This window comes from Pygocentrus nattereri, chromosome 13 (assembly GCF_015220715.1).
Source record: "Pygocentrus nattereri isolate fPygNat1 chromosome 13, fPygNat1.pri, whole genome shotgun sequence".
NCBI classification, from domain to species: Eukaryota; Metazoa; Chordata; class Actinopteri; order Characiformes; family Serrasalmidae; genus Pygocentrus; species Pygocentrus nattereri.
In genome coordinates this window covers 7,845,354-7,858,199 of record NC_051223.1, presented here as the reverse complement: position 1 = coordinate 7,858,199, position 12,846 = coordinate 7,845,354, and the positions used below count along the sequence as shown (strand labels likewise).

The 12,846-nt window shown below is 37.2% G+C and overlaps 1 protein-coding gene across 1 annotated transcript in view; it reads left to right on the top strand.

Annotated features, from left to right (window-relative positions):
• Window positions 1–1,442: 1,442 nt before the first annotated feature.
• Window positions 1,443–12,846, top strand: part of slc4a1b (solute carrier family 4 member 1b (Diego blood group)) — a 28,454-nt gene continuing 17,050 nt past the window's right edge. The window contains exons 1-5 of the mRNA XM_017682076.2: window positions 1,443–1,494; window positions 6,061–6,107; window positions 8,812–8,992; window positions 10,992–11,127; window positions 12,580–12,646. Of these exons, the coding sequence (XP_017537565.1) occupies window positions 8,836–8,992; window positions 10,992–11,127; window positions 12,580–12,646 (360 nt within the window). The 5' untranslated portion in view covers window positions 1,443–1,494; window positions 6,061–6,107; window positions 8,812–8,835. The remainder of the gene's footprint in view (window positions 1,495–6,060; window positions 6,108–8,811; window positions 8,993–10,991; window positions 11,128–12,579; window positions 12,647–12,846) is intronic.

Below are 12,846 nucleotides of genomic sequence, written 5' to 3'. Positions count from 1 at the left end.
ATTTATTTTGGTATGTGCACGTCTAGGTGCAATATTTTCCCATAAATTATAAAATGAATTTATTTTAAAATATAATTGGTTAATATGGAAATACATTCTGACATACCTTTTAGTGTATAGAAAGTACTTCAGCAAATATACCAAAATAAATATGTTTCCACATATTCTTTGCACACATACACATGAAATTTACACACAATGTAAAGGACAAAAGTCATTTTCAAATGAGGTCAAAAACTGAAATGTAGATAGGAGGTTTGGTTCTGACAACAGCGATATATGTGTGTGTGTGTATATATATAAATATATTCTCTCTCTGGCCTTTCCGTGCCGCAGATCCCTGGGCCTCAGTGCAGACGATGAAAAAGAAGAACAGAGGGATGGAGTGAGGGATAAAGAGGATGAGGGAAATGAGGTGTCCCTGCAGAAGACATGTCCCGTGTGTGGAGATGTTGAAGGTGAGTGAAGCTTTGTGTAACTGGAGAGTGTGTTTAGGTTAAACAGGCGCTATAAATGTGATAAGACGCACACACACACACACACACACACACACGCACACACACACACACACACACACACACACATTTTGTCTGACCAGTACAGAGTTATCAAGTCAAGCTGTTTAGTACATCAATATTATGGGTGAGCACAGGAACGCGAGTGTGTCTGTGTAAGTACAGTACTGGGCAAGAGTCAGAGACCCCACCCCCACCCTCACCCCTGACTTCATTCATTTAATTTCTAGCTGAATCAGCCATTAATTACTCGTTATTACACTTGAAAACACTGAAAACACCTGTGGATGTTTTCAGATCTGAAGCAGCTTGATTTTCTCCTCTCTCTCACAGAGGAAAGCTTTAAGTGCTGTTTATCTGATGTGCACAGTTCTGGTGTTGACCAGGTCTTCCAGGTGGTTGTTAGGAGCCCCATTTTATCTGTAGTTTTTTCACTTTTTTCACTTATTTTCTTTGACTTTCTCCTTCTATGTTGTCGCTGCCCAAGGAAAATCTCAAAAATGGGAACTTTACAGAAGAGGGCAAAAACGTTCTGTTATAATGTATTCAAAGCAGTTTTGGATTCAAAGCAGTTTCTATTGGTCCATTCATCATGAAGTATTCACAAAATGTAAAGGACAGCTAGTGGACATCTACTGAGTGGATTATCTTCTGTCTGTCCCCTCAGATGTATCTCCTGAGTAATGAATAACTTAGATATGTATAATATAGCTATATATTCTATTTCAGTGACTTTATATACTTTATATAGACTTTATATATATATATATATATATATTGACTATGTTACTTTTTGTAGGTGTGAGGTTTGTGTTTGTCTGTAGGGGTGTGTGTGTGTGTGTGTGGACTCAGGGGTGTGTCTATGCTCAGTGTGTATCAGCGCAGCAGGTATAAATATGCTTTATAAGGCCCTGTGAGCTCTTTTGCCATCAGGGGGCTCAGGGTTGGGTCTTTTCGTGCTGGACACCGTCCACTCCCGGTAAGTAACTTTCGCTGAACTGGCAGAATGCTATTATGCATTATGCTAATGTTTGCCTTATGCATCGTTTAAGGCTATTTTAACAACTTTAGCTTAATACAACATAGAAACGCACCTGCACGAACTGCCGTGTGCAAATGTTTGGGCACCCCTGGTCAAATGACATGTTCAGTTGATGTCAAATGCAACTGTAAATCATTCCAGTTTTAGAAACTTCAGATTTGAGTTCAAGAGTAAAGATGAACGTTTATTATGATTGCCATGCAAAATGTGTCATACTTGACTTGGTTGTGCAATAAATAATCATAATTATAACATTCTCAGAAATTTATAGTACATTTTGGTGGTACAAACATAGAATACAAGAACCAATTTCAAAGAAATAACTTACTAATATCATCATTTTAAAGGCAAACAAGCAAAAACATCACGTTTATTTAAATAGACTATCTGTCAGGAATTCCTATGTCCGAATTTACATATATTTTACATATATTATAATTATACCTGGGCAGATTATTTATTGCCAGAGCAATAAATCTATTGTCATTCATGTTGAATGAACATTTAACCAGAAGTAGTGTATTTATATATACTGTAACCACTCTTGGGGAAATATGAATGTTCTACAGTGAGTATGTAGAACATAATTTCTTTTGAGTGCAACAAACCATGTGGTTCCATTTTTCCCTCAATGGCAACATGATGCCACTCTACACGGTTAAAAGGTTCTCTTATACAAACACCCGCATCAACCCTGACACGCAACAAAAAGCCAACCTGACCGGCGAGCGCACACACAACGGATTTGGTGTCTTTGATCTGACTGTATGTATCACTCAGGATGTCTGCCGTGCTGTTGTGGCAACAGCAACCTGTATTTGCACCCACAACAGAAATATACTTTCAAGCCCAGCACCAAGAATTTGATGAGATGAAACGAATTTGAACCTTTATTCATCCGACTGTCCTTTCATCTTCATTTCTTTGGCTTTATTGTTTATTTTACACCATTCAGAACAAACAGATTAGCGCGAATCACCCCTCAGAGAAAGACACAAGTCCTCAACCTTCAGTCCTAAACAGTTGGCTGTTACATGTGTCCTATTGGGTGATGATGGTGACAACACTGAAGGAGAAACGAGCCAAAACAAACCGGCCTGTGGTAGCCTTTTCTTCGAAATCTGAAACTCTTGGTAGCATCGACAACTGACTGTAATTTGCCAAACAGCTTTTCGGATTATTATGAAAATGACCAACGCTCAGTTTGCTGTTGGCAGGTAAGGCTGTGTTTTGACACGAGCCGCCTCATTAGTAATCATTTGGGGTGTACAAAGCCTTTGGGGTCATGGGGCAGTATGTTTGGCAGGGGCTGTGCAGTGGTAATGCTGAATAATGCCTGAATTGGACAAAATAAATAGGGCCATAAAAAGTCATGGGCTGGAGGTCACTGCCCCCTAGCGTATGTGTGTGCTCTCTAGTGTGTATGTGGTGTTTCACTGCATGGATGGGTTAAATGTGGAGGTGAAATTTCCCCATTGTGGGACTAATAAGGGTCACTTAAATGGATTTCCACTCTTACTGCACCTACACCAAAGTCCTAATAGGAAAGTCTCTCCACTCCACTGCAGGCTATTTCCATACCAGGCCATACCAGACCAGGCTCCTCTCTTTTTGAGAGGGGAGAGACCAAAATACTCAAAACTGAAGATCCGATTACCATTTCATGCTGGAAATCACTAAAAACTGACAAAGATCTCATAAACAGTTTTTAGGTTATACTGCACTTGAGCCAATGTCCACAACAAGGAGGAGCTTGCCAGCAAGCTGATTGGTTCTTTTTCTTGAAGGGTGGGACTTTGTCCATAAACAGATGTTATGTTTAGCATTACAAGGTTTCCCATTCATATTAAACCAATGACTGTCTCCTCCGCCTTTATAATGCCTCATTAGCATGTAGCTCCATTATGAATGTTAGTGTAAACAGTGTGAATGTGAAAGGAAATGCAAGGAAATTGACATTTGAAGCTAAACTGGAATTAAATAATATGCAGAGTCGAGTTTATTCAATAAACATTCAATAACAGAGGCAGTCTAGACCTACGTAGGAGGCCAATCGTTAGTTTAGATACGGTGAATGGAAGCCGAGGCCTTGGATTAGCACTGTGCTAGTGCAATAACGGTGGAGTGTGGGATTGGAACAGCTGAGCTTAACCTGAGGGCACACTAGAGTTCAGTCAACTCGACTGTCTTTGTTTAGTTAAATATTCTCCTAACTCACATTTCTAGTACTGCATCTCAACTAGGTAGACAATATAGAATATAGATGTCAAATTTTTAGTCAGTTTCCACGCCAGGCATGTTGTGTGCTCTCAGTTCAGGACATTGATAATAGAAATGGTAGGCAGTTACGTCACTTTTTTATAATTCAAAGTTCATTGAACATCAGATAATAACTTTACATAAAATAATGTTATTCATGTTTTATGTTCAATTCAAATTATATATATAACAGTGACTAATCATTTCAGGATATCTGGGATGTCTCTTTACTTTTTAATAGGAACGTTTTTGACAGCCAAAGTGATTTTGATATTTTTTAATTGTGCAAAATAATAAAGACATACCTGAACAATATATTTATGTATATATATATATATATATATATATATATATATATATATATATCAACATACATCAATACTGCTTTCTAACGCTAGCCCCGCAGGGCCTAGCAAAAATGGTGCCAAATGTTTAAATATTTCACATCCTAATTTCTGCAAGACTGACGTTCTTATTCATCAACTATTGAATTTCCCATTCCACCTTAACCAGAGCAGCAGTTACAGTTTGTCACAGGAACTGGGACAGGGACGGGACACCCTCTCACTGTAGACGGTGCTGGAATTTGGAAAATAGTCATTCACGCTTTAGTCCCAGCTGGTCCTTGTCTGATGCAGGTGAACCTGAGTAAACAGAAGCGCTCTGTGTTTCCGTGTTAGGCTCAAGGCTTAAGCCGAAAGATGTCCGCTGCCTGAAAAGATATTTATTTTCATTTGAAATGTGACTGAAACATCCCTGACTCTGACACTCAGCTAAATGGGTTGGCATTAGTGCAGTTTACACTGTTTATATGAGAATATGTGAGAATTTGAACCAGTATACGGTCCATTAAGCAGTCTAAGCAGTCCACTAAGCAGTCCATTACTGCTTAGGCTTGATTGTTTTGAATATATCACATAGTGGGGTCTTGGAAAGTGTGACAGTAGTGACAGGCAGAAGTAATTGTGCTCAGAAATGCAAAAGAACATACTGTGCGAAAGTTTTAGGTATCTAAGCAAATTTTTAAACACCTTACCTCAGCAGTGAGTTTATCACAATATACATTAGAATAAAGTTGTATTCATAATTCAAATAAACATAAAAACAATAAAAAGTAACAAGAATTTCTTGGGTCCATATTTTTCCTTGACACCTTCACAGCCGCCACATAGACTCGTTAATATCATCAATTACATCATGAGCTCAATTTACTGAGCACTGATTGGTCAAACCAGGAGCAGCTTTTTAACTACATATAATACTGGACTTGGAGGTTTGGAAATCGGTAAACAAACACACAAACACACTCACATCCAGAAAACCACTATTTATTTTATATATATATATCTCAGCACACAAACACAAACTACACAAATAAATAGATTTTGAAAACATATCTTGGGTGCCTAAGACTTTCGCACAGTATATTTGTGGAAAATGGGGAAAATGTATCAACTTTGTTCTTCACAGGTTTTGTGACCCAAATTAAATATAAATTTTATTTTTTTTTGTAGATTTTTAAGTGAAAATACGTTTGCACACTTTAATACACGTTTACAGTTTGTTATGCTGTATTTAATATATTGAGAAAAAAATAAAAAAGAAGTGTTGGCTGTGCAAAAGTTATGGCACATTTTATATTTGATGTTTTATATTTTTACAATATGTTAAACTCAGTTAAATTGAAGTGGTGTATTCAAATTTTAAGGAAAATGCCCTATTTAAATGTGTTCGCCAAACGTTTTGGTATATGAGTGTAGAAGAAAAAGACAATTTGGTGCAATATGTGGTGCAAAAATGATTTTTAGTGAAAAAATCTATTTGTGTGATGTTTATGAAAACCTGACTATGCATTACGAAAAATTATATACATATTTTATGGCTTTGGTCCTGAACAAAACATTTCTCTCCATGAAAAAATATTCACTAAAAGTTAAAAGTTGGTAATAAATAAGCAAACAAAACAAATAAAGTTGTGATGTTGTTCTTCTTTTAGTGATATTTTTCGGGTTTATCAGACTTTTTGCGTTTTATTAGAACTTCACTCTGGATCATTTTAGAGATTCATTTTTTTGGATTCAGGTGTCAGAAGATGAGCAGTGAGATGTAATTAATTGTTGTTACACAACATTTGAAATATTACTCAGCAAATAAATACCATGTTTAAACTACACTTTACCCTCCCGTCACCCTCCATCCACATCAAAAAGCCTAATTATTTTGTCAACTGTGCTCTCGTTCCAGCTGCTCTGAACGTGAACTGCAACGCCAACACCACAGGAGACTGTCTGGTGAGTAGAAGCTTCAAAGAGAACACAAACACACACACACACACACACACACACACTTTTACATGGTCAGTGCTTCAGTGTTGTGGCGTGTGCCGTTCGCGTTCCTGCTGCTTACACATTAAACACACGGCAGAAGTTATCAGTCATCCCGAAACAAGAAACACACAAACACACCAAATGCTCAGAGTTCATCCACTGATCTGCTGATTCGAGCTGCAGGTCCTGAAGGTGATACAGTCACAGCAACATCATCAGTCACAACAACAACAGCAGCATCTGCTCTTATGGCAGGTTTGCTGCACTAAAAGATGGTTCTTCAAGGGTTCTTTAGTAAAGGAAATGGTTCCATTTAGAGCCATGAATGGTGCTTTGCAAGGCAAAATGGTTCTTTTGATGGAGAACGGGTGCATATTGTTCTAAATAGCATCAAAAAGGGTTCTGCCATTGTTATGACGTCAAGCTTGTAACAACAAAAGAACCCTTTTTGGTGCTATTTTCCATTTTCAAAAAGTTTTTTTTTACATAGAATCACACACAGCATACTCCTCATCAATCTGAGGAACCATTTCACCATACAAAGCACCATTTAAGCATGGTTCTATGAAGAACTCATGGTTCTAAATAGAACAATTCCTCTAAGAGTGTAAAATAAAAAACAATGCACTAGTGAATAACTGAGTAACAGGGTCACATTGTTTCTTGGTTTTTAACAGCATTTCTGCTTCATCCTTGATTTTATTTTTCTATAATTAATTCTAAATATCAACGTTATTACATTCTAGATATTAATTTTAGTAGAACTCAAATCTGGATATTACTTTTAGTAGAACTCCATTATGGATATTAATTTTAGTAAAACACTATTCTGGATATTAATTTTAGCAAAAGTCCATTCTGGATATTAATTTTAGTAGAACTCCATCTTGTGTATCAATCTCAGTAGAACTCCAGTCTGGATATTAACTCAATAGAAGTCCATTCTGGATATTCATTTTAGTAGAGCTCCATTCTGGATATACATTTTTGAAGAACCCATTCTGGATGTTAATTTTAGTAGAACTTCATTCTGGATATTAATTTCAGTAGAACTCCATTCTAGATATTAATTTTAGTAGAACACCATTATGGATATTAATTTTAGTAAAACTCTATTCTGGATATTAATTTTAGCAAAAGTCCATTCTGGATATTAATTTTAGTAGAACTCCATCTTGGGTATCAATCTCAGTAGAACTCCAGCCTGGATATTAACTCAATAGAAGTCCATTCTGGATATTCATTTTAGTAGAGCTCCATTCTGGATATAAATTTTTGAAGAACCCATTCTGGATGTTAATTTTAGTAGAACTTCATTCTGGATATTAATTTCAGTAGAACTCCATTCTGGATATTAATTTTAGTAGAGCTTCATTCTGGATATTAATTTTAGTAGAACTCCATTCTGGTTGTTAATTTTAGTAGAACATCATTCTGGATGTTAATTTTAGCAGAACTCCATTCTCGTTGTTAATTTTAGTAGAACTTCATTCTGCATATTAGTTTTAGCAGAACTTCATTCTGGATATTAATTGTAGTAGAACTCCATTCTGGTTGTTAATTTTAGTAGAGCTTCATTTTGGATATTAATTTTAGTAGAACTCCATTCTGGTTGTTAATTTTAGTAGAACTTAATTCTGTATATTAATTTTAGTAGAACTCCATTCTGGTTGTTAATTTTTCGTAGAACTTCATTCTGATATTAATTTTAGTAGAACTCCATTCTGGTTGTTAATTTTAGTAGAACTTCATTCTGGATATTAATTTCAGTGAAATTTCATTCTGGATATAAATTTTAGTAGAGCTCCATTCTGGATATAAATTTTTGAAGAACCCATTCTGGATGTTAATTTTAGTAGAACTTCATTCTGGATATTAATTTTAGTAGAACTCCATTCTGGTTGTAAATTTTAGTAGAACTTCATTCTGGATATTAATTTTAGGAGAACTTCATTCTGGATATTAATTGTAGTAGAACTCCATTCTGGTTGTTAACTTTAGTAGAACTTCATTCTGGATATTAATTTTAGTAGAACTCCATTCTGGTTGTAAATTTTAGTAGAACTTCATTCTGGATATTAATTTTAGGAGAACTTCATTCTGGATATTAATTGTAGTAGAACTCCATTCTGGTTGTTAATTTTAGTAGAACATCATTCTGGATGTTAATTTTAGCAGAACTCCATTCTGGTTGTTAATTTTAGTAGAACTTCATTCTGCATATTAATTTTAGCAGAACTTCATTCTGGATATTAATTGTCGTAGAACTCCATTCTGGTTGTTAACTTTAGTAGAACTTCATTCTGGATATTAACTTTAGTAGACCTCCATTCTGGATATTAATTTCTGTGAAATTTCATTCTGGATATAAATTTTAGGAAAACTCCATTCTGGATATTAATTTTAGTATAGCTCTATTCTGGACATTAATTTCTGTGAAATTTCATTCTGGATATTAATTTTAGTAGACCTCCATTCATGATGTTCTACAGTCACCTCAGCCATGTCAGAATCATCAAGTTATCTCTTCATTGTTATTTACAACTTCATACTAATTTGAAAGCTTTGAAGTTGTGCAGGATGAGCCTTTTACAAACAAAGTGTATTGACTCCAATCTTTTGATAGATGATATTGATCAGTATTGTTCCTCTGTGTTCTTCTGATCAGGCCTATGCGGAGCTGAACGAGCTCATGAAGGACCAGAACCAGCAGGGCTACTGGCAGGAGACGGGCCGATGGGTGGGCTACGAGGAGAACTACGACATGGAAGCTGGGCGCTGGGGGCCGTCCCACATCTCCTACCTCACCTTCAAGAGCATAGTGCAGCTCAGAAGAACCATGAACACCGGTGAGGTCATCAGAGAGGAGAGGGACAATTTAACCTGTTCATGTCAGGATCCTAGTTTAACCTACTTCAGATGTTTAGAAGTCCAGAGCTGTTACTGTCACTTCGCATTACTATTTAAATGTAATTACAATTCAATTATATAGGTGAATGATTGTGTCCTTGCTCCACTCACAAATGCTGCTGTGTTAAAGTTTATTTTCAGAATAACCCCATTACAACCTAAAACTGTGAAAGACAACGAAGACGACATAACTGAGTTAAAATCAGACAGCTGAGCAAAAAAACAACACAGCAGCTTAATAACCTAAACCTAATCATCCTAGGCTAAAGCGTACTACCACAGCGAGCATGTAAAATGCTTAAAGACAGCCATCCGTAGCCGGGAGTCCTGGACAGCACAAATGGCCTCGCTTTCTGGGTGGTTAGGATGTTCCCCTCTTCTCCTGCCCATCACTCAGCGCAGGAGTCTGTTAGCTGATGTAACAGATCTGGTGGTTGCCGCTTTCCTCTGAGTGTGTTTGGTTGTCCAATGATGTCAGGAGAGTGGCAGATCGAAAAGATTCTGGTTTCACAGGTCTCGGAGGAAGCCTGTAGAGCCTTCGCCCTCCTAGCTTTGATAGCATTGTGCAATTGGGAGAGTACTAACTAGTGGGTGGAATTGGAGATGACTAAATTGGGGAGAAAATTGGGTAAAAATGTAAATAAATAAATAAATAGAAATAAAATACTTTGTGAAATATAATGCTCTTTGTATCAGTCCTGATTGTGTGAGGTGTAGTCCAATTAAACAGTCCTAAGCTCTGCCTTATTTTCTCAGTCCTCCCATCACTGCTTGCCAACCATTGCTAGCCACCATCTCCTCCAGCCTTCGTTTTTTATCAGTGGGCTAGTGTTTGAATTTGAAGCTCCAGCTGTTCCAGAGATGTACTTGTGGAACACAGTGAAAATGGGATCCCAACCCAGACCCAATTCCAGAATATGGAATATATAATGCTCTTTTAATTCTAAGGCATCTAAGTTAAGATGTAAATGGTCTTTAAGTATTTTTAATATCCACTGTGGCAGTATGCTTTAGCCTAGGATGATTGGATTGTTAAGCATGCTATGTTGTTTGTACATCTCAGCGTAACTCGGTTATGTTGTCTTCATTGTATAAAAGTTGTGAGTGGACACACTTTATAGTGAAGAATTTGTGGTGTTGGTTGTATTTATGCATTCTGCTTTTTGTGTTTGATGTGTACAGTCTTGCTGTTGTTTTATTTTACTATAACAGGTAGGGTGATGACTGGATAGTCTACCCCCTGTTTCAAAAATTGCCCAAAATTACCCAAAAATTTTATTCTGCCAGCTCCACTGCTGACAATGCATTTTAGAACACGTTCACCTGATGTTCAGTAGTAATGACAAGAGCCTTGTTGAGAATTTTAGCACTTACAATGGCTCTAGAAGTCCATTTTACATGTTGGACACTAGTTGAAAAATAGCCGACATACATAATGTAGCTTAATAGCCGATGAGCTACACTTGCATTCTGTATTGATAGATTTGAGCCTAAACTTATAACCTTTTTCTGTTTCGATGTCAAAAATATTTTGACGTTTTCAGAAAATAATCTTTTTTTTTTAGAACTTTGCACTTAATTTGCTGGGTTAAAGGTAAATATGACTTTAGAGATATTTCAACAGAACTGAAACATACTGAAAACCTCAATCCAGTGAACTCATCTTGATGCAAGATGAACAGGTTAGTCAGGTTTCCAGAATCAGTGAGGAATGTAAGGGGGGGCTGGCTAGTAAATGACCCCAGTCCAGAGACCTCCTGATGCTGCCTTTTCTACCCCAGCTTCTTGAGAAGCTCTGCTACTAGCATATTCAGATGCTCTTGGATTTAGCCATTAGCATGTTTCTGTTCCTCTTGGACTTTAGCATCCACCAGTAGCATCTACCACCTGAAACCTCTTCTTCCTCCTTCCTCACTCACCTTCCCACCATGTTCTCAGGGGTGGTAATGTTGGACAGGGAGGAACGCTCGCTCTCTAGCATCGCAGAGAAAATCGCGGACGAGATGATCAGTAAGAAGGAGATCAGGCCTGGTGACCGGGAAGGTTTAGTTCAGGCCTTCTTGCAGAACCGCAGGTAACAACTTCACATTGTTTATTCTTTTGACATTGTTTTGGTACACTGCTCTGTGTTTGTAAGTAGAAACTCCAGTGGTTAAAGGTGCAGTGTGTAGGATTTAGGGCCATCTAGTGATGAGGTCGCAGATTGCAATCAATGGAATATTCCTCCCTCACCCCTCCTTTTCCAAGCACATAGTAGAACCTACAACTACACATAGTACAATACTCCTTTGTCAAAATTTTCTGAAACTTCTCACAACACAAAATGGTCAGTCAGCACAGACAGCAACCACTGATTCTTCATCTTTCTGCATCTTGGAACTGGTGCTACAGCACCACCAAATTCAAGTTGCCGCTTCAACGTAAAAACATTAAAAGCGCCGTCTAGAGGCAGTGTTTGGTTTGTCCATTCTGGGCTGCTGTAGAAACATGGCAGCGCAACTTGGCAACCTCTGTTGGAAGAGGACCCACCCCCTATGTAGATATGAAGCTCATTCTAAGCTAAAGAAAACATTTGTTTATTATACACTAATGAAATATATTTTTTATGCTGTATGCATATGCATTTTGCTTACACACTGCACCTTTAAGCGAAAAATTTAATTTACACAATTTTCTCCTTATGCTACATCTACAAATCTATAAAAATGGACAATAGTAGGGACAAAATTCAGGTTCCAAAGTAGCCACCACTACTGCTCCACGACTGTATATCACTGCTGTTGGAACAAAACTTTGCATCTCCATTTTTATAGTTTTTCAGTTTTTTGACATAATTTCAAAATTCCTATTGCCCTTTACATTCTGTGTAAATTTGGTGAATAATAGATCAAAAATTGCCCACAATTTATTGGAAAAAAGTCGAACTTACATTAAAGATAAAATGTGTGTTTTCCTTCTACTGTAAAATGATCATTGGAGGGACAAGGTTTTGTTCCAACAACAGCGATATGCTAATGTACTCTTGTCCATGTTTATGGATAACTGTGTACAGTGTCAGAAACCACATAAGCAAGTACATTAGAAATTACTGAAAAACTTCAGATGACTTTAAACAAATGTGTGTAGACTTAGGCTAGCAGTTAGCACCATGCTAACGGTTTTTAAGCTTCAGTTACCTGCTAGCCACATTAGCCTAGTGGCTTCAGTGCCAAATTAAAGAAGCTACCTTGTCTGACTGATCAACAACTAGGAGAAACTTGTGTAAATTTGCTGAACTTTAAATAGTTTGAATTCAAAATCAGAAAGGCCACGAATGCTATGTGTTAGAAACGATAAAGGGATTTCTCCCTCATGTTGATACCATGATTGCATATTTTAAACTGCGATCCGAAACCAGGGACCATCTTACATTTTCCACTCTGACAGAGAAACAGACATAAATCTAAAGCTCATTGTTCAGTTCTAAAGTGAAAGGCTAGAACTGGTCCTGAAACTTCAGCCTAACCCCTGACCTTTCTCTCTTCAGCCAGTCGGTGGAGACCCAGGCCCTGACCCCACCTCTGGAAATGCAGACCTTCTCTGTCACAGAGAGGGTATGAAAACTCTATGAAAATCGCTCTGAGCGTATTTTAAATAACGATGCATCTTTATATTAACTGTTAGCACACGGTGGTTTGTTGTTGCTAATTTCAACTTGTTGTTTTTGTCCATTTGTCATAAGAATTTTACCATCTTTGGTCCTTTCTGTTCAATATAATCTTAATTTTGTAATAAAGCAAGGAAAAATTGATGC